Source organism: Macrotis lagotis, chromosome 3 (assembly GCF_037893015.1).
Source record: "Macrotis lagotis isolate mMagLag1 chromosome 3, bilby.v1.9.chrom.fasta, whole genome shotgun sequence".
Classification (NCBI taxonomy): Eukaryota; Metazoa; Chordata; class Mammalia; order Peramelemorphia; family Peramelidae; genus Macrotis; species Macrotis lagotis.
The window spans coordinates 291844594-291866447 of record NC_133660.1 but is presented as its reverse complement, the minus strand read 5'-3'; the positions used below and the strand labels follow the sequence as shown (position 1 = coordinate 291866447).

General features: G+C 38.5%; 1 protein-coding gene across 3 annotated transcripts; it reads right to left on the bottom strand.

Moving 5' to 3' along the window:
- Positions 1 to 249: 249 nt before the first annotated feature.
- LOC141519010 (glycine N-acyltransferase-like) lies at positions 250 to 21784 on the bottom strand. Of its 3 annotated transcripts, XM_074231446.1 has the most exons (7): positions 21610 to 21784; positions 18325 to 18532; positions 8709 to 8823; positions 5725 to 5832; positions 5428 to 5554; positions 4415 to 4589; positions 250 to 888 (listed from the first exon to the last, which is right to left on the bottom strand). In XM_074231446.1, exons 3-7 carry the CDS (start codon positions 8784 to 8786, stop codon positions 444 to 446), a joined length of 933 nt encoding a protein of 310 aa, XP_074087547.1. In that variant the 5' UTR covers positions 8787 to 8823; positions 18325 to 18532; positions 21610 to 21784; the 3' UTR covers positions 250 to 443. The 3 variants fall into 3 exon arrangements, with proteins under 3 accessions (XP_074087547.1, XP_074087546.1, XP_074087545.1); XM_074231445.1 differs by lacking the exon at positions 18325 to 18532; XM_074231444.1 differs by lacking the exons at positions 18325 to 18532; positions 21610 to 21784 and adding an exon at positions 9492 to 9517.
- Between the last annotated feature and the right edge of the window lie 70 nt (positions 21785 to 21854).

Sequence of the window (21854 nt, the reverse complement as noted above, 5' to 3'; positions counted from 1 at the left end):
GGCAGCAGAATCAGATTGGGAGTTTTAGCCAGCAGTCTCTAAAGGTGCATAAATCTACCCCTCTGGGCACCAGATTTCTAGTACAGGGAAGTAATTGCAGCTACCTTCTGGGACTCATTTAGAACTGGAAAGGATAGGTATTTACTGTGCTGTCTGAAGACTCCTAGACCCCTCGCCTCTATAGGTGCCCAGCATCTCCAAGGGACTTCTAAGCCACCTTTTAACACAAAGACCACATGAGGGAAAAAATGAGGACAAAGAGAGCCATTCTTGTTTATCATAATAAAATTTGTACAAGGAAATCAATGTGACTTGCTTATGTTTGATGTTCTACAATAAGAGGCCATCTGTAAAAAATACTTCATCCTCCATCCATCCACACCTGGAGCAGGAGCTTGTACCCTTGCTCAGGAGGAGCCCTGGGCCCGGCTCCGGCTACTCCCCTAGCTCCTGCTCTGGCCATCCTTCTCCTTGGGTGCAGAGTCCCCAAGGGGCTCACAGTTCCACTGTTGCCAGGGGTTAATTGCAGCAAATTGTTTCATCGTCTGACTCATCCGCTTCATGGGCTCATTATTCTTTTCAACGTGGGAGTATATCGGATAGCCCAGTTTGTCCAAAGCTTGGATCTGGTGGTAGATGATATGGGAGATCAGGCCTAATTTTCGGTACTCGGGCAGCGTTCCTGCCATCCTCAATTCTCCTGTGTTGTCCATTAGGTCCCAGGACACTGGAGTGCCCTCCGGCCCCAACAGGCAGTAGCTGGGGAAGTGCCGGATGCAACGTTGGATAAACTTCAGGCTCTTCTCGTTTCCCCCAAAGCTCCAGAGACTGTTTACTAATGAGGCATGTTCGATGTTCAGGGAGGACATCTTAAATATCTCTGAATTACTGTTGAGGAAAAAGGAAAGAACATAGCAAAAATTAAAGATCATTGACACATGAGAAGTGCATTAGGCTGACTGTAGATCATAGCCCTCACCATAGAGGGAGGGCAAACCTCAATTTAGGCACTTGCTAACTCTGTGGCCTTGGGTAAATCACTTAACCTCTCTGTTGGCTTTCCTCATCTCTTCCCTTGTGTGGAATAACTGTTATAAATTAGCAATTTTTTCTTAAATTGAGTCAAAATCTTCCTTCTGCAACTTCTACCCATTGGACTAAAGTTTCTTCTAACTTTTGATCTAGGGATCCCATGACCCTGAAGGGTTCTCTCCCCCTCTCTTTCACATCTCCATTTATTTTAAAACCCCTGGCTTCATTCAAGGAAGAACAAGTATGCTTCCCTCCCTAGAGAAAATAGTAAACCAGTGAAATAGCCCCAAAGGCAACTCATCTTTTTATTCCTCTTCATTGTTTCTCTGTCTTCTTAATAATCTAGTCTGAGCAGAACACATTGCCTCATAGAGCTTTTTGTTACCTTTAGCTTTTCTTCCTTCCTTTCTGCTACCGTCTTCTGGCCTCCTCACAATAGTTTGAATTTCTTGTCTTTCTCTTAAATCCTCCTCTTTTATTTTTTTTCTCCTGAAACCATTCCACTCTTTCTAGGAATCCTTCATTCTCTCTGACAAGTCAGTGTAAAACATTAGTGAAGCCCCATTAACTTGTAGACAGAAGAAAAATGTGTCTTTCATAGATATTTAGTTGTCACTTAGCACTGGCAGAAACAAACATAGTGAATTCTCAAGTCAGATACTGAGTTCTCTCATCTAGAGAACCTGGATTCAAATTCCACCAGATACAACTTACAGTGTTGGACGAGTCAGCTTATCTGGGCTTCAACTTCCTTATCTATAAAATGAGGGAAATGAACTCCTGTTCAAATCTGAGTTGAAATCAATAGTCCCTGATGCCCTTTCCAATTCCAATATTCTGTAGTTAACTGCAGCAACAAACTGTTTAGTCTATCCTGGAGATCTATGACTGAGGTTATTGAGTAAATTGCCTCATTTATAAAGGACTTTCCTATTTTTACAACCCCCACCCCCAACCTTTTCAGATATCATTAGTTATCACATTTCTTTTAATGCTCTAAAGCAAAAAGAAAAATACAGCAAAATGTGTCAGTAGCTAGAGCATGACTCTCTATTTCCTCCTCATCTATAAAATGTGAATAATATTATCGCCTACCTCCTAGGGTTATTGTGAAGATAGAATGAGATAATATTACCTTAATAATAAAAAAACCTTAAAACACTTGTCAATGCTAATTATTAGTTTAGCTTGGTGGTTCACTGAAGTTCTCTATTTTTGCTGTTGTTAGCCATTTTCATCATGTCCAACTCTTCATGACTCCTTTTGAGAATTTTCTTGGCAAGGATATGATTTATCATTTTCTTTTATAGCTCATTTAATATATGAGGAAATTGAGGCAAATAAGGCTAAGCAACTTTGTCCAGGGTCACAGTCAGTAAGTTTCTGAGGCCAGGTTTGACCTCAGGTCTTCAAGACTCCAGGCCCAGCTCTTATCCACTTTATTTACAATGCCGTCTCATTGCTTTCTGCAAATATTGCCTATTATTATCTAGAGGGTCTTCTGGGATAGCATGATCTATTGGAAAGAATATCAGCTTTTGAGTCACAAGCCTTGGGTTCATTTCTGACTCTTGTTACTATCTGCGTAATCTTGACTTGAGAGAATTTTCAAAATACTAAATGAAAAGCTTTCACTGAATGGCTCTAAATGGATGATTTTATGGAAATCCAGTTTGCTGACACTGACATCTTCCTTTTTTTCTCCTCTCCCTTCATTTGCTAATAAATCATCAGGTATTGGCTAATGTCACCTTCCTTGGGGAAGGGAGGTGTGTGTGTATGTATATCTGTGTGGTATGGTGTGGTGTGGTACGGTTTTTAATTATAATCCTTAGGAAGACAAACCCAGCCCTACTCTCTCTCTTGAGTTCTCATATTATCAGTTGCATTTTGAAGAACTCAAAGAAAAACATTCCAAAAGAGAATCATTATCCCTTTTCCAAATTTCTCTATTTTAGAAACAATCATTTTTTTTTGTTACCAGGTCCTATGTGAAGAGATGTTTTTACAAATATTATTTGATCCTCCTAAGGATTCTGCAAGTAGGTTCTGCTATTATTCCTGTTTTAAAGTTGAGAAAAAGCAAGGGAGAAATTAAATGACTTGACCCGGGTCACACAGCTAACAAGTATCTAATATTGGATAAGAACACAGATCTTCCTACCTCTAAGGCCCAGTGCTCTAGTCTAGTTGCCTTGAGTCACCCAAGAAAATAGCCTCGTTTGCTGACTCTACACTCTCTTCTCAATCCACATATTCAGTTCCCAAACTTTATCATTTCTTCCTACACAACATCTCTCACATTTGTTTCTTCTCCCTGCTCACACAACTACTACTCTTGTTTAGGAACCCATTGTCTCTCATCAGGGCTAATTCAATGACCTCCTAAGTGGACTCTCTTGTCTCATCTTGAATGTTTTCCAAAAAAAGTATTTTCCCAAAGTGAAGATCTGACCATGTCATTTTCCTACTGAATAAACTCCAGTGGTCCCCTTTCATCTGAAAGATCAACCATGAACTCCTCTATTGGGTATTTAAAACTTTTCACAACCTGATCCCTAGCTATGTCTCTTTTCCTTTCACCAATTCTATGATTCAAAAAAAAAAAAAAGAAGATATTCTTGCTGTATTTCTCATTTACAGAAAGCATCCATGATTTTATTGGTTCAGGGATCAACTCACTTGATAAGTGTTCTGCAACTTCTAGGTTCAGAGAGTTATCTAGGGGCGCTGAGAAGTTGCCCAGAATCAGAGGTGGCACTTGAACCTTTTTGACTCCAAGGCTGGTTCAATTTCTTAGGCCATGTTGCCTCTCACTCCATAGCAAATAACTGTCAATAATAGCATTTTTGAGACTGAAAAAGGTCTTAGTGACACCTTCCTCCCCCCCGCCAGCTACTTTCCAATGAAAGACATCAGTCTTTCTAGGTAAATATTTGATTTTAGTCTAGCTCCAATAGATGATATGAAGATCCCAGCAAAAAAATGAAAAAAGAATATAGATAAGCAAATTCCAAGATATGTGCACATGGTGACCAGAGATTCTCACATTTGTAAGACAGTCATGTGATCTCTGTAAGGTCATCACAAGATGTCAAGATCAGAAATTTATAGCTAATTTGTAGCTATACAGAAGTTAATTTATAGTATTTATGGAAGCACAAAAACAGCAAGGATCTAACTGCCCACTACTTTAGCCTTTACCTTGCTAGAAGTTCTCCCTTTAATTATGTGGGGATAGGGTTGTTTCACCTTTGAAGTGGAAATAAGTGGGAAAACAGAATTTGACATATAGAAATTCACATTCTATTTAACTAGATTGGAACACATCTCCTGGGGAGTAAGGAATAGTTATGCATGACCCAATTTTATGACAACTTACATTTTTGTTTTTGGTTTTTCACTTTTGGTTTGTGTTTCATTCACATTTTCCTGGGAAAGCGCGTGTTTTTTCATCGTTTCAGGTGTCAAATAAAGATTGCGCTTTGTCATCTTGACCTGGACTGATTTTTCTCCTGTGACATTATTTATCACCTCATTTAAGCCATTCTGTAAACCTAAAAGAGAAAAAAGATGAAAACAAAAACTCCATGAATGGTTATTCAGATCCGGGGAGAGATATGTTCAGCAGAATTGATGCCTGATGAATAGACCACTGCATTGTCTAAAAAGGGATCCTGAACAGTTCAGAAAATAGAATTGGCTCCTGACTTTGGAGGTGAAGACAGTTGACTAGGAAGAGTCATAAGATCTCAGAATCTCTTCCCAATCATATATACCTGACTGAATCCTCTGTGCACCATCTCCAACAATGACCATTCAGCCTTTGCTTCAAGATTTCCAGGGATGGGAAGTTGGTTATCCCTTCCCAGAGATTAAATCAAAATTTGCCTCTTAACAATGTTCATCCATTGATGATAATTCTGTCTCCATGGCCAAAAAAAAAATTGAATGTGCTATACCATTTGCCAGCCCTCCAAATACTTGAAGACAATTTTCATATTCCATCAGCACCTCTAATCCCACCCCAAACTTTTTCTTTTTCAATCTACATATTCTCAGTTCTCTCAACAGGCTTTGTAATGGAATGATTTCAACACACAAAGCCAACCTGTTTTCTCCTCTCTACATGTGCTCCATCTTGTCTAAATCCTTTCAAGAATCTAGAGATCAGAACTCAACATAATATTTAAAGTATGGTATAATCAGGACAGAGTCCACAATTGCTAATACTTCCCTAGTCTTTACTTGATGGAGTCTAAGATTATCTCACCTCTTGAGTTTGTAACCTCTAGGAATTAGAAAAATCTAATAGAAACAAAAGTCATCTTTGTTAAAAATGATGACTGGAGAAAATTTTATTGACTGACTGATGCAAATCCATGTCATTCTTACTTTGAATCTGCAGGTGCTGTTTCCAGTTGATGACATCTGAAGACTTGAGGATTTCTTGACAATTCTGAAAATCTTTGGAATAAACTTGATAGGTATTGGTATAGGGATCTAAATCATCTGTCATCTCCTGAACAGGTTAGAAAAAAAAGAAAAGAAAACCAGTGACCAGAATGTAGAAAGGAATTGGAGCATTGGCAGAAAGTTGTTGAGCAGGTAATATAAGCATTCTATCTCTGCTATTGGTGAAATGAGAAGGGAGAGAGCTTAGATTCTCTGGCACTAAATCAAATGGTTTACCTGCTCTTGAGGTCGTACGATAACAGTTTTAAAATCTGGCCACCTATCCACCAATGCCTCCAACTTGAATGGATTTCCCTTGTTCATATGGAAGATGGTGCCATAAATCTGGAGAAGAAGCCCAAGGAAGCCAGAGAGTCAGTCCATTGGAAAAAAACATTTATTATATGTTTGCTATGTAGTAGAGACTGCTAGATACTAGAGATATAAAGAAAGATAAAAGACAGTCCCTGCTCATAAGGGAATCATAATCTAATTGGGGAGACAACATAAACTATGTACAAATACATCATAGATAAGATAAATGGGATATAGTTAATAGAGGGCAGTCACTGAAATTAAGAGGAATCAGGGAATGTTTCTTGTAAAAGATGAAATTTTAATTGGAACTTGAGAGAAACCAGAAGTTAGAGATGAGATGAAGAACATAGAAGTCAACCTGTAAAAATGACTGAAGACTAGAGTTGGAGGATTTTGTTTGAGAAACAAGGAGATCTCAAGAGTACAAGATGGGTGGAAAGGAGAAGAAATGGAATTTTGGGGGGATGAGGTCTGAGAAGACTGAAGAAGGCTTCAGGTTATGAAGGGCTGTAAAACAGGAGGTCATAAGAAACCACTGGGGTTCTCAGAGTAGGGGGTGACATGATTTGACTTATATTTAAGACATATTTAAGGAAGATCATTCTGACAGTGGAGTGGAGGATGGACTGCAATGAAGAGACTTGAGACAGGCATAATGAACAGCAGCCTATCGTCCAGAGGGAAAATGAGTGAAAGCAGAGCCAGTATTGTAAGGGGCTTCAGGTTACGAGTATGAAAATGCCCATTTTGTTTTGTGTTGGTAAAAGTGGGGCTTTTTAAAAATAAAAAATAAGATAAAACAAAAGGAGTTGAGTGAAGGATTGGTGAATTTTGTTTTCAGCTACAACAGCCATAGTCTATGGTTCTATGATGATATGCAAAAAAGGTAGACACAAATTGTGTCCGAGAAAGGGGGAATAGGAAAGAAAGAGAAGAAAAGGGAAGGAAAGAAAGCACTATACTAAGTGCTTTAATACTCATTTCTCACAACAAATTCTGTGAGTATTATTCTGTTACTCTCCCCATTTGATGATTTGGGAAACTGAGACAAATGGAGGTTAAGTGATTTGACAAGGGTGACACTGCTAGTTAGTGCCAATGGTTTGATTTGAACTCAGGTCTTTCTAGCATAAGCACCAGTTCTCAGTACACTCTGGTGTTACTTAGCAGCGAGAAATTCCAAAGTGAGCACTTGCTTTTAAATTCCTTTGTCCAGGGAGGGATGCTCTGGGAAACTGGTCCAAGAATATTGTCTTCTCTTTGAGGAGGGAGGGAAGGCATAATTTCTAGGGAGAGGGAACAGTTCTGTAGCCTGAGTCAGGACTAAATGGAAGCAAAGCTGTCAGAGATCCAGTATAACAACAGTTAGAGAGGACTAGTAAAGGAATACTTTACATGATGTTTCAGATGAAAAAAAATTTGTTCTCAGAATCTGATAGGGGTTTATTTGAGAAGTCAAATTGGAAATAATTGGGGATTCAGAGTCTCCACAGGAGGGAATAATTTTTATACATATTGAGGATCACCTGATATCATGGATTATCAGTCTTGGGAGTAGGGAATGCCAGGCTTCAGACTCTATCTCCAACACCACATGTATGCAAATTTAACCTCTCATAGTGCAAATAAGTCATATACTAACCTCTCTGAACCTCAAGTCATCTCCTAAGACTTAGGACCAGGTGACAGAGAGGTTTCAATTTTCCCAATAAAGAAGTCTCATACTTGGAGCTCTCCCATAGAACTTGGAAGAAATTCTACAGATCATCATAACCCAACCCCCTCATTTTACAGATGAGGAAACTAAGGCCCAGAAAGATAGTCACTTTCCTAAAAATATATAGCTAGGAAAATCATGGACCTTTGATGTATTTTCCCAGGATGCACAAATTCCTTCCTGAGTTCTTGCTTCTAAATAGAAACTGAGTTGATATCCCAATATATGAGAAATCAAACTGAATTTGTGGGTTCAAAGTCTGGCTGATCCACTATCTAACAAAAGTGATAATATCTACACATAATAGTTATTCAAGTTTCAAATACACAAGGACTTTAAAGAGTTAATGGCTAGAACTAAGGCTTTTGGAACACCCTCTATAAGCAGCTCCATAATTTATACCCAATGAATCACTGGAGCTTCTCCAGTGATCGGAGAGGAGGAAGGTTAATAGAAATTGGAAACTGGAATCTAGGAATTCTTCATGGATTGTGCATGTGTATGTATGTGATGGGATCCCTTGGCCCAATGTCTATGAAGCCTGTCGATCCCATCCTAGTTCCATGGTTTTCAAATGCATAAATATACAAGATTACAAAATAAGTCGATTCTATTGAAATAGAATTAGCAAAATATTCTTAAGCCCAAATTCATAGAGATCTTGATACAGATGATGCTAGCACTGAGTTCTGAAGGAAACTTGAGAGGCCAAAAGAAGACAGTTAAGAGGAAGTAGATTCTGGAAACTGGAACAACTTGAGAAAATGGTTGGAATTGAAGAGGGAAGATATGGTGGGCCAATGTGACGGGAATACGGAGTGAGGAATCCGTCAACAAATATTTCTCAAGAGCTTACTATGTGTGGGGAAGTGAAAGGTAAAAAGACCTTAGCTTTAAAAAGTAAAAAGACCCATTATGTCAAGGGTCTTCAATGCCAAACTGAGAAGTTTATAACAAATAATCAAACAAATAATCAACCTTTAGAGGTTACTGAATTGATCTGCATTTTAGGAAAATCATTTTGGCAGCTATGAGGAGGAAGGTTAACATAGAGGAGAGCCTAGCCAAGGCTTTTGCAGTTGTCCAGAGGAAAGGAGCTAAAGCAACAGCTGCTAGAAAGAAGAGGAGAAAACACATACATTAATGATCAATTCAGTTCAAGTTGGGAGTCAGTACTCATGCTTACCTTTACAGACTCGGGAATGTCCTTCCTCAAGGCTTTTTCCAGGGTCTGCAGCATCTGGGAACTACGGAGAAGGAGCATCTTGGGCAGATGCCTCAGTCTAGTTGACTGAGGAATCCTAAAAAGGGCAGAGGGAGAGAGGCAGAGGTAGGGATATGTAAAAAGAGAGCCACGAGGCTGTGTCGTGCACCCCTTTAGTCTTACTCTGCGCTTTGCTCTTCTCTCTGCTGACCAATGTCCTAAACTCAGACCCTCATCTAAAGGAACACATTATCTTCTCTGCTCTCACCCAATCTGTGCCTATTGCTGCTGTACAACCTTAACACATTAACTCCTACGCATTTAAAAGGGACTTTGCTAGGAAACCAGAGAGGGGAATTCATTGGGCAGCTGGGTAGGGAGAAACTACCCACAAGTTAACAGTTAACAGTTTGAAAGATTATTCTTGCCCTTTGATCAGCTGCCATAATTCCATCTTCCTACATAATTATGTTTATCAGTTTGTCTTTGTTCCCAGCTCCAAGGACATGGAACGCACCGGACCACAGCTTTTCAGCATCTTGTAGAATCCACCTAATAATAAACAATAACTAATAATACCTATCCCTTACATAGCACTTTATGATTTACAGAACATTTGACATAAATTGTCTTAATCACTGGATCATATAATACAATATTGAAATAATTTGCTATCCTTTTAAAAATTATTTATTTATTTTGAATTTTACAATTTTCCCCCCTAATCTTGCTCCCCCCACCAGAAGGCAGTTTGCTAGTCTTTACGTTGTTTCCATGGTATACATAATATGCTGTCTTAATCTTGGAAGAAATCGTAGAGGTGAGACGTGGGGCAAGACCAGGACTGGGGTAAACATCCCATTTTCATAAAGGAAGATGAGGTGGATTGATTAATCATAATAACATGTTTTCAAGGCAATTTTTGTAGCTTTTTCTTCTCTTCCCATTCCATCAAATAGGTTCTCTGATGTTTAGAGTCTGTACTTCTAGGCTGTATATAACATCTATACTGAGACTCTCTTACTCCCTTACTCCCCAGATTCTTCTATCAATGTCTCAAGGGGAGGAGCTTTCCTTTTAACTCTGTCCCTTGTCTGAATAGATTTCTTGGTTCTAGGCATATTTCTTTCCAGAGTAGTCCAACATCTCAAAGCAGTAAATAAATATCTTGCAAGTATTATCTCATTTGACCCTCTCAGTAACCCTATAAGATGGGCATTATTTTTATTATTATTGTTATCTCCATTTTTCAGATAACAAAAGTGAGAGCCAGAGGGATTTAATGACTTGATCAATAAATGCATTGTTACCATAATGGGTTACAGTGATATTCTGGGGTAGCCTTTTAGCCATGTATGAGAAAACCTAATGCAAGTTATATTCTGACACCTTCTACAGTTAAGTCTGAATATGGGCATAATAAGCCTAAGACATATATGATTTCTTGTGTAGCCCCCAGAATTGAACTTGGTCTGTGTAATTGCCTAGCCTGGACCCTGGCTACCAGGTTTTACCTTTCTTTAGAGATGACTTTGTTTTTGTGACCACGACAAATGAGCTTAAAAATTCCACTCTGTATCTGATTGAAATCTGTTAATTATAGGCTTCTATTTTTTTTTAAAAAATTGTTTTGTTTTTCTCCCATTCAATGGAAAACTGCAAGAAGAAATAAAACTACTCTTGTTGGGAAACGAGCCTGCCTGGAGAGCTGCTGACCCTGTATGATTATAGAAATTACGAAGGCAGAGAGAAAAGTAGACAATTTTATAGAAAGTATCGAATTCTCTTTTTGAAATTGAGTTTGAGGAAGTTTTTCTTCCAGAAATCTAAGTGGACCCAGAAGTTTCTGTATTGTTTACCTTTTGCCAGGTAGTCACACATCACTGCCCAGGTTTAACATTCATGAGGGCTGGATGACTTGATTTAGCAATAATCCTGGATTTGGGACAGAAACAAATTGGACTCTTTTTTTGTTTTGTTTTGTTTTGTTTTTAGGTTTTTGTATGGCAAATGGGGTTAAGCGGCTTGCCCAAGGCCACACAGTTAGGTAATTATTAAGTGTCTGAGACTGGATTTGAACCCAGGGACTCCTGACTCCAGGGCTGGTGCTTTATCCACTGCACCACCTAGCTGCTCCCCAAATTGGACTCTTTGATCTTTAACTTCTACCCAGAGATCATGTGACTGTTGGCCTGATCTTTAATTAATTATCCCAGAAAGAGAAAACTAAGAGGGATCTTAGGGGACAATTCACACAACCCCTGACTTTATTTATTTATTTTTTAAATAAAATATATTTATGTGATTTATTTTTGTTACAAATATTTAAGATTGCTTCATTTTTATGAGAGATTCCTGGGTGAGAAGTCTCTTATAATAAAGTTAAACAATTAAGTAAAATTAATAAAATGACCTCATCTGAAAATTCATGCAACATTTTATTTCTGTAGCAACCTAGCACAAATCTACATTCTTTCCAGCTGCCTAGCCCACTGTGGGAAAAAGCCCCCAAACCTCTGAGAATCTTTGTTTAAGTGCATTTTTTTATTTTCTAGTCCATGTTGCTAACTTTTTCTTTTTTTATGTCTTAGCTCATCTCATTCACATTTGCAAATATGAAAGTTAGTTGTTAATTTCCTTCCATTCTATTCTCTTTTACTTTATAAACCTCTTTATTTTAAGTTTCTACCTCTTTGCTTTTAATATTCATTCTCTAAATTTTGGGTTTGTTTTGCTTATGAAAATTTTAAATCTAACTTACTTCTATTGCCTTTTGCCCCTCTTCTGGTTCCTATCTCTATCCATACTAATTTTTTTCTCATTTATTTATTCATTTATTTATTCATTTATTCATTCATTTATTTATTTATTTTTATTTTGTACAAATAATGTTTTTTTATACATTACTAAAATATTCTTGTTTAAGAGTAAACATGATACACCCTCCCCTCCCAAAAATATAGGCCCACATGAGTGATAAAGTAAAGGAGAGAGAAAAAAATTAAAATTAAAATCAAAAAAATTATAATAGTAGGCATGTCCAGGTGGTGCAGTGGACAGAGCACCAGCCCTGGAGCCAGGAGCACCTGAGCCCAGATCCAGCCCCAGACACCCATCTGTATGACCCCATGCAAGCCACCCCAACCCCATTGCCCTGCAAAAACCCCCCCCAAAAAAGGCCCACCCAAAATAAAATAAAATAGTAATAATAATAGTAGGAGTGGCCAGGTGGCAGACAGAGCACTGGACCTTGAGCCAGGAGCACCCGGGTCCAAATCCAGCCTCAGACACCCAACAATCACCCAGCTGTGCAGCCCCAGGCAAGCCACCCAGCCACCCTGCAACAACCCCCCCCAAATAACAATAATAAAAAACATGCTTCAATCTGTATTCTAACACCACCAGCTCTGTCGTGGGTGGATCCCATTCTTTAGGATAAGTCCATCACAAAAGTTATTTCCATATTTTTCCACTGTTGCCATTGCTGATTGCAACTCCCTCCTTTCATATTTCTCCACTACCATGTACTATATTTTCTCTCTCCTTTCACTCTGACTCTGCTGTAGGGTCGCTGAGTGGCGCAGCAGACTGATCCCCGGCTCTGGGGCCAAGAGGCCCTGAGCCCCCATACCACCCCTTAGGCCCAGTATCCACCCTATGGTCCCGGACAGGCCTTCCAATCCCAGCCCCTTGCAAGAAGTAAAAAAGAAAACATGTTATATCTGACTACTCTGCCCCCATGGTCCATCCTCTCCTCCATCACTCACATCACCCCCCTTCCCCCTGTCCCCCCCTCTCCTTTTTACTCCAGATTGCCTGTACCCCATTGAGTATATATTCTGTTTCCTCTCCTAGCCACCTCTGATGAGAGCAAAGATTCCCTCATCCCCCCTTGCCTTCCCCGCTTCCATATCATTGCAATAGCTCATTGTAATAAAGAAAAATCTTATTATATGAAATATCTTGGCCTATTGCCCATCTCTTTTTTCTTTCTCCCATTACATTTCTCTTTTTTCTATTGACTCCATTTTTACACCACATTATATCTTCAAATTCAGCTTTCTCCTGTGCTTCATCTATAAAAGCACCTTCTACCTGCTCTGTTACATGAGAAGTTTCATATGAGTATTATCAGTGTCATTTTTCTATGCAGGAATACATGTAGCTCATCATCATTAAGTCCCTCATATTTTCCCCTTCTCCTCCAATCTCCATGCTTCACCTGAGTCCTGTATTTGAAAATCAAACCTTCTGTTCAGCTCTGGCCATTCCAACAGGAACATTTGAAATTCCCTTGGTTCACTGAAAGTCCATTGTTTTCCCTGGAAGAGGACATTCAGTCTTGCTGCTTTCTAAGCTCTTTTGCCTTCCAGTATATTGTATTCCAAGCCCTACGAGCTTCCAGTGTAGTTGCTGCTAAGTCCTGTGTGATCCTGACTGCAACTCCATGATATTTGAATTGTGTTCTTCTGGCTGCTTGTAATATGTTCTCTTTGACTTGGGAGTTCTGGAACTAGGCTATAATATTTCTGGGGATTATTTTTCTCAGGGAGATTGGTGGATTCTCTCAATTTCTATTTTGCCCTTTGCTTCTAGGATATCAGGACAATTTTCCTGTAGTAATTCTTTGAAAATGATGTCAAGACTCTTTTCCTGATCATGACTTTCAGGTATTCCAATAATTTTTAAATTATCTTTCCTAAATCTGTTTTCCATATCATTTGGTTTTTCAATGAGATGTTTCACATTTTCTTTTAATTTTTCATTCTTTTGGTTTTGAGGTATTGTGTCCTCATTTCTCATAAAATCAGCAGCTTCCCTCAGCTCCATTGTTTGTCTGAAGGATTTGTTCTTCTCAGAGAGTTTTCTTATCTCTTTTTCCATCTGACCAGTTCTGATTTTTAAAGCATTCTTCTCCTCAGTAACTTTTTGAACTGTTTTATCCATTTGACCTAAGCTCATTTTTAACATGTTATTTTCTTCAGCATTTTTTTGGATTTACTTGACTAAGTTGCTAACTTCTTTTTCATGTTTTTCCTTCATCTCTCTCATTTCTTTTCCCAATTGTTCTTCTACCTCCCTTACTTTATTTTCAAAATCTTTTTTGAGCTCTGTCATAGCCTGAGCCCAATTTCTGTTTTTCTTGGAGTCTTTAGATGTAGGAGTTTGTACTTCCTCATCTTCAGATTGAGTATTTTGATTCTTCTTGGGATCATAGGCAAGGTATTTCTCAATGGTGTTCTTTTTGCTCTGCTTACTCATTTCTCCAGCCTGTATCTGGTTTTGGGGTGCTTCCTGAGCTTTTGAGTATCATTGCCCCCCCCAAACAAGGATTTACATGTGTGAGGTTCTGTCTTCCCTCCTGGTCTGTGAATCACCATATGCGCCCCCCCTCTGCCATGGGGCTGAGGTGGGGGGGCCCTGCTGCTCTATGGGGGGTCCTAGACTGTGATCAGGGTCTGAATGTGGTGAGAGCCCCAGATTCCTGTTCCAGGGGCAGAGGACAGAGCTCTGCAGTCTCTCTCCACTCCCCTCCCTAGGCTCAGCACTCATGCCCTAGGGGTTCCTGCTTACTGGCTCTGCCTGCTTCTGGTTCCTGGATCTGGGTGGCCGTGGCCACGCTGCTCACTGTGTGCTCTGAGTGCTGGGCTTCATGTGTTCACTCTGGCAGAAGTACCCCCACTGATCCCCCAACTTGTGCTTGGTGCTCCCCCGGGTTGTAGGTCAGGAAACTGCTCCAGCTGCCATGAGCTGCAGCTCCCAGCACCCTGGGGCTGCCTCCAGGAGGCTGAAGTCCCTTCGCTCTGGAAGGCTGCCCCTCTGGCAGGTTGCTCCTCCAACCCCGTAGAGCCAAGCCTTTCTGCTCTTTTCCAGGTTACCTTGGGTTGGAGAACTGCCTCACTGGATCTCTCTGTGGGTTCTGTCTCTCAAAAATTTAGTTAGAGTCCTTAGTTTATAAGTTTTGAGAGAGAGCACCTAAGAGATGGTCCTCTCCTGTTGCCATCTTGGCTCAACCCCTTCCTTAATTTAGACAATTGAGCAAACTGAAACCCAGAGAGGTTCCATGATTTCTCATGGCAGTGCTCTTGCCACCAAGTTAGACTGCCAGTGATTTTCTGATTTAACAAAGACAACTGTGGTATATTTAAAAAGAGTACTGACATCAATAAGAATGGATTTAAACTCTAGCTCTGCCACCTGGTGACCCAAAGCAGATCAATGAGTCTGAGTTTTTTAATTATTGTTTTAAAATTAAGATGATGATGATGATAACTATGCTACCCAATGTGCTGATTGTTTTGAAGACCAATGAGACTTGCGTGTAATGCCCTATATATATATATATGTCAACTCTTTAAAAAAAGTATTTATCTTTCCAATGAATCACTGACTGGGTCTTTTCTCCTTAATTTCATTCTTGGCTAAATTCTAAATAAAAAAATTAGCATTGATGCCTTTTATTTTCAAACAGCAGTCAGTTTTTTTGGTTAACTTCTTCCTCTCTGCCTTCTGACAACATCCCAGACAATGAGCCCTCCCTCTAAGAAAGAAAATATATTCAGCAAAGCCTATTAATGCAATGACTCCACCCAACACTGTACATATCATTCCATCACTGTCATCCTTCACATCTCTGATCTTTGCTCTTCTCTCTGCTGACCCATGTCCTAAACTTAGGCCCACATCTAACTGTCTTCTTTGCTCCCACCTATCTGTTCCTATTGCTGTTGTACAACTTTAACACACCAACTCCTATGCATTTAAAAGGGACTTTGCTAGGAAACCAGAGAGGGGAATTCAATGGGTAACTGGAGGAGGTTCATTAAAGGTACACCATGTTCTGTTTTGCTATAACATTCTTTTCAATGCATAACTTCTAAGATATTTTCATCACATATTTTGCATCACATATATTTCAACTGTTTGTGAAAATGTATTTAAAGAAAAAAAAGATCACCAGGAAAAAAATCATAGCATATGTGCCTCCATATATCACTAAGGATTAAGAAATAGAAAAATAGTCAAAGATCTCAAAAGATCCTCCAAATTAAATCCATATATGCCTTCATACATAATGACTTTAATGTAAAACTGGGAACAAGTGAAGATAACAATTTTCTCAGAGACAATGCTCACAATAAAGAGGTCTTTAGCTTCATCATAGGCACTGTCTGAGAAAAGAATTAGTAACTTCTGACATGGCAAACAATGAATAACATTTAAAAGATGACATTTTAACAGATAAGAAATGAACTGTTACTGATATAACTGAATTAGCTGGCTGTGTACAGTCATATGACAAATTTATAAGAACAATAATTAAAATTTGTGCAAAATTAAGAGAAAGGATAAAAATAAGAAAAGATGTCCTTCTATGGAAACAAGCTAGTGGTTATGAAAAAATGAATAATGGATGGAAGAAATTCTAGAGACACAGAAGTTTAACTGTTGAAAATCAATTGCTATAACAAGGAGACCAAGAGAGCCTAAAGAGTATTTCAGGTAGGGAATATGATTTACTTGCCATGAGGAGAGAGATATGACTAAAGAATGTATCAGTCCTATCTTAGAAAGGATACTGGAAGAATATGAGCAGTATTGCCTTTTAAAGTAAGTAGAAGCAAGATGAAACTAGTACAAAAGAAACTTAGAAGCCTAACCCCCAAAAAGGGTATTTAAAGATGAAAATGGAAGGACAATAAACAAAATATAGAAATCATCTGTAAAAATAATAAACTTTTACCTTCCATGAAGAAGAAATTAATCATAAGTGGGTTCTAATATTACATTCCCAAATGTGGTTATAGATGAAGCAGAAATAACACTAAAATCAAGATAGAGCAGTGGACAGAGCACTGATCCTGGGAAGACTCACTTTCCTAGTTCAAATTTGGCTTTTATCACTTACTAGCTATGTGCCTCTGTCAAGTCATTCACTCTTTTTGCCTCAGTTTCCTCAACTGTAACATGAACTGGAGAAGAAATGACAAGACCTCTCGTATCTTTGCCAAGGAAACACAAAATGGGTTCATGAAAAGTCAGATATCACTGAAAGATGAACCACAACAACTGAACAAAGATGAGGAAAATTGCCAGATTAGATCAAGTATATGTATGAGAAATCTATACTGTAGCTTACAAAAATTATGAGGATGTTGATGACTTATTTAAAAAATATATCTTAAAAAAAGGAAAGTACTAAAGTAGTCTGGAAAAAAATATTGCATCTTTTCAACACTGAAAGAAAGCAAATGAAAACAGTAACACCCACTAGTTTTTATGCCTTCTTTCCCATCTATATTTAATTTTAATGGAAATCATCCACATGAACATTGGGGACATTTTCAAGGAGGGACTTTCACAAATTACATTCTCCAGCAGATCATACTTTTAATATCATATTACTTAATGAGATACACAAAGGTTTCTAAACTCCATTATGCTTCTTGCTTATTCCAAATCAAATGGTCCTGTGATCTTCTTAAGTTGGGAGTGCCCTCCAATGATGCCAATCAAAGCTATTCGTGTCTAAAAGTCCTGTGTGACTCTATGGTCACCCAAAAGTTCATCAAATGAATTCATCAATATGCTGATGATGTTTCTCACTTTCCCTGATGTCAAAAGAATATAGGAAGAGTACTTTGGCTGTTCTGTTATCCTTCACTCTTGCCTTTTCTTTTTCCGCTATATAATTCTGTGATGACAACTATTATTCCTCTTCTTTGAAATTTCTTATTGGAAATATATTGCAATCTGCTCATACCAACAATATGACCATAAGTACTTACCATATGCTTGTCAGTGTGCTAAGGACTGGAATTGCAAAGAAAGGCAAAACTAATAGCTGCCTGAATGAGTTAAAAATCTAATGGGGGAGACAAGTAATACATTATTATGTCAAAAATTAAGGTAAACTGAGGCACAAAGTTCCAAGCACATTCAATTTATTGGTTCTCAATATGCAGGGAGAACTAAAGGTAATCTCATAGAGAGGGCATTAAGAAAAACCAAGAAATGATTCCAGCAGTTGATTTATTTTAGCTGAGACGTGAAAGGGAAGGAAGTCAGGGAAGCCAGGAGGCAAAGAATTCCAACCCATGAAAATATTCAGTCAGGAGATAAGAGTATCTTAATGTGAGGAATAGTAAAAAGAACAGCTTTACTACATCCATAGGTTTTGTGAAAGGGAATAAAATAATAAGGTTTGAAAAGTCAGAGGATTGCATATGTGAATCTTGGAGATGATAGGGAGCCATTAGTATTCATTAAAAGGGGGGCATTAGTAGGATCAGATATTTTTTAAAATCAGTTTCATAACTGAGTAAAGGATAGATTGGAATGAGTAGAGATTTGAGATAAGGAGATCATCCAGAAGGCTATTTCAATCATTCAGGTGTGAGGTGATGAGATTTGAAAGTGGCAGTTTCATATATATGAGTGACATGAAGGAAAGATCTAAAACATTTGACGACTAGTTGACTTTGGAGTGGGAGGAGGTAGTGGGACAGAAAATACAGCAATAGTTTTGGAGCAATTGATGCTCTCTCTCATTTGCTAATTTTCCTTCAATATTAATATAGTCTGGTATTTTGTGTACCTTTTTATGTTCTTTTTCTTCAAATACGTTCTATAGCACTCTTTCCGGGTTTTTCATATGTATCACCTCCACTGTCAATCTTCTCTATATATACTTAGTCCAATAAGACTGTTTTTCCTGTCTTTATTCTCATTAGTATTTTCCTTCCTGCTCTATAAATACTTCAGGAACTGTGACATTAAGGACCAAGCATGCTTCTTCCATTCTCCTTAAAGGAAAAAAAACACAATACTGAAATAATCTTATACATTTTCCCCATTTTTCTTCTATTTGTAGTCTGCTTTTCATTTTCATTATTGAATGCAATTAGGATGACTGTGCTTAGTTGGTTATCTTGCCAAGATTTCTTTAGAATAGTCTTTTCTTTCACTATTTCTTTTTTTTAGTTTTAAATAAATCAATGACCTAACTCTAATCTTTATAGCATTAAGGAAATTTGTGAGTATTGATTGGTTTCAGGAAAAAAAATCATCAAAAGTTCAGAATGGGGTAATATTAATTAGAAAGCAATTTAGCTATAAAGGGTCTAGGACATTTAGAAGACTTCACATTTCGTATGAGCAGGCAGGATGGTGCCGGTGCCCAAACAGCCAATTGATAGATAAATTATTTAGGAAATACTTCCTAGAAAACAGTCCCTGTATTAAAAACTGAAAAAAGCAAGCCAGACAGTCCCTGCCCAAAAGGAGCTTTTGTCTTCCCAAGGAGGAGAAGGCAATATATAAAGGGAAGCTGCAAAGAGGGTGGAGGGATTACCAGCAACAATGCCATCTTGGGGTATATATTAGAGACAGCATAGCTTACAGGAGGAAGTATGGTCTCTGCCTTGACTAAAACTCTTCTGAAGTCTTCTAGACTCCAATGACCAAGGTCATTGGTAAACTAGACAATGTCCGGAGAAGGACAACCAGAATGGTGAGGATGGCCTTGAATCCTCCTTGAAGCTTCAGTTAAAAGAACTGGTGATGTTTAGCTTGGACAAGAGAAGACACAGGAAGTTGCATGATGACTGTGATCAAATATTTTGTTGTCTGGTGAAAAGGGAATTGATTTCTGTTTGGTCCCAAGAATGGCATATAGAACTGAAAGGAGTTAAATGTTGGCTGGATGAATGAATGAGGGAATGAAGAAAGAAAAACACATTTATTAAGTTTTTTCCTTTGTGCTAAGCTCAAAAGCAGCCAAATATAAAAGAGTTCACAGACTCTACTTTCAAAGGACTTATATTTGAATGGGGAAGAGACACTGCTATATGGAAAGTAGTTTCCAGTCGGGACATTTTAATTTAAAAAATCTATAAGGATGTTGAGTAGAGATAATTCAAGGCAAAATGAATTCATATGATTGAGACCTTGAAGTTGAGTCTTGAAGTAAGCCAGGGAAATACATAGGTGAAGCTAAGGGTGCAGCTTTATGAGCAGAGAGGACAGTGAAGAGAGTTCAGAAGCACCAAGATGGCTGCTAAATATTGGAGGGCCAGTGTAACCGGGTAATGAAATGAGTGAAGGTGATTAAGGTATAAGAAGATTAAGGTATAGAAAGTTATGTGCCGGCTAGGTGGCACAATGAATAAATTACTGGAACTGGAGTGAAGAAAACTGGTCTTAGACAATTACTAACTGTGTGCCCTGGTCACATTACAACCCCATTTGTCTCAGTTTTCTTATCTTTGCCAAGAAAACCCCAAATGGGTGTTCATGAAAAAGTTTCATGAAAAGTTGAATACAACTGAAAAATGACTGAATAGCAACATGGGAAGATAGCTAGGAAGAGGATAGGTTATAATGAACTTTAATGTGAAACTATATTTGATCTGAGGTAACAGGGAGACCCCAGAATTCACTGAGCAAGATTTGATCAGGTCAGACTTACACTTTAGAAAAAGTGGCAGTTTGGCAACTGAATAGAGGATGACTTGGAGCAGGGACAGATAGGAAGCAAGGGAAAGCATCAGCAAGTTTTTGTAAAAGTGGAGAGAGTCCTAGCTATGAACTCATAGCACTTGGGTTAAGATCTCATCTCTGATATTTTCAACCTTGGTTTGTTGTCTGTTTTTTGTTTTAACTTTTCATGTGAATGTTTCCTCCTCTGTAAAGTGAAAACATTGGATTAGGCAGCCTTTCGGATTCCTTCCAGTTAGAGATCCATGACCTTATGCTATTAAGGCAGAATTATTCCCCCCCCCCAAACCCCACCAGCACATAGGTCATTCTCTACAGACCCTGACCAAAGCTCGAGAACCAGAAAGTGAATTGGGAGATCTTATTAGGAAGCTGTCCTTTATAATAAGACTACAAACTCAAATAGAAATGGGAGGGCACAAAAGGTACATGGGGATCTCTGCAGTTTGCATTTTAACTTAGAAAACCCACATAATATAATTATCTACATTCTATTGTATTTTTATTTATTTTAAGTATTTCTCAATTCCATTTTTATATGGTTCAGATCGCATTAATCCTCTAGTAAGTATTGGTTATTTCTGTGGTATGGGCTTATCTCTATGGTATTGTCTAAAGAGTGTTGGGAGTCTGAAGTTTGAAGCCTGGCTACTCTCTTGGGTCATTAAACTATTCACTTGGCCTCTCATGGTCTTGCTTTCCTCCATTATTAAATATAATTATTGCCTCAATTATTAAATGTGCCTCTTGCCTGCAATAGAGTAGTTGGAGGAAAAATTATCCTTAAATCCAAAGTAACATCTGGAGACTGAGTTTTATTTCTTCCTTGTCTTGGACAAAGGCCTTTAACTTCTCCAACTCTCTTTAAGCCTTTTATTTGGGAATAGGTGCTGAGATATATAGGTAAGGGTATTTTCCAGAGGAAGCTTCCTATACCTAGAACCTATAATTTTATACAATCTACCTCACAAAGTTGTTCTGAGTAAAATATTTTGTTAACCTGAATACCCCCACTGACCAGATTATATACGTTATTAATATAAAATTATAAAAGTAGGTGTTTAGTTGAGGATGGAGCTTTATGGTAATGGAGAATGTGTAAGAAGATTATGGGATTTGTCTTTTGTCCAAATCCAGCCCAGACACCATGGGGAGGTATAGAACATTTAGAATTGGGAGAGGCATGAGGAGTGATTAAATTTAGCTCTCTCATTTTACAGAGGAAGAAACTGAGGTCCAGGGAGATTGTGACTTGCCCAAGGTCACACAAATAGGAATTAGAAGAATTGAGATTCAAATACAGATTCTCTGTACTATTTAAATTCAGTTTAATAAAGACAAAAGTTTTCTCCAGTACTTGAGGGCTAAGTAAAGAAAGTATTACCTGCCATTGGAGGTCTTTCTTCTTCTCCTTCACTGACCTCCACATAGGCAAATGCTTTGTACCACTGAGTCTGGAATTCCAACAGGACAGGACAGACTTACTGGGCACTGTAGTGCGACCACGGATCTGGAGGTGAGGACGTAGTCACAGGTCATGGGGATAGCGCAGAATCCAGAATCAGCCAGGCAAGTGTTGCCATGGTTATTGGAACTTGAACCAAGGAGGGTCATAGTAGCTGAACTGGG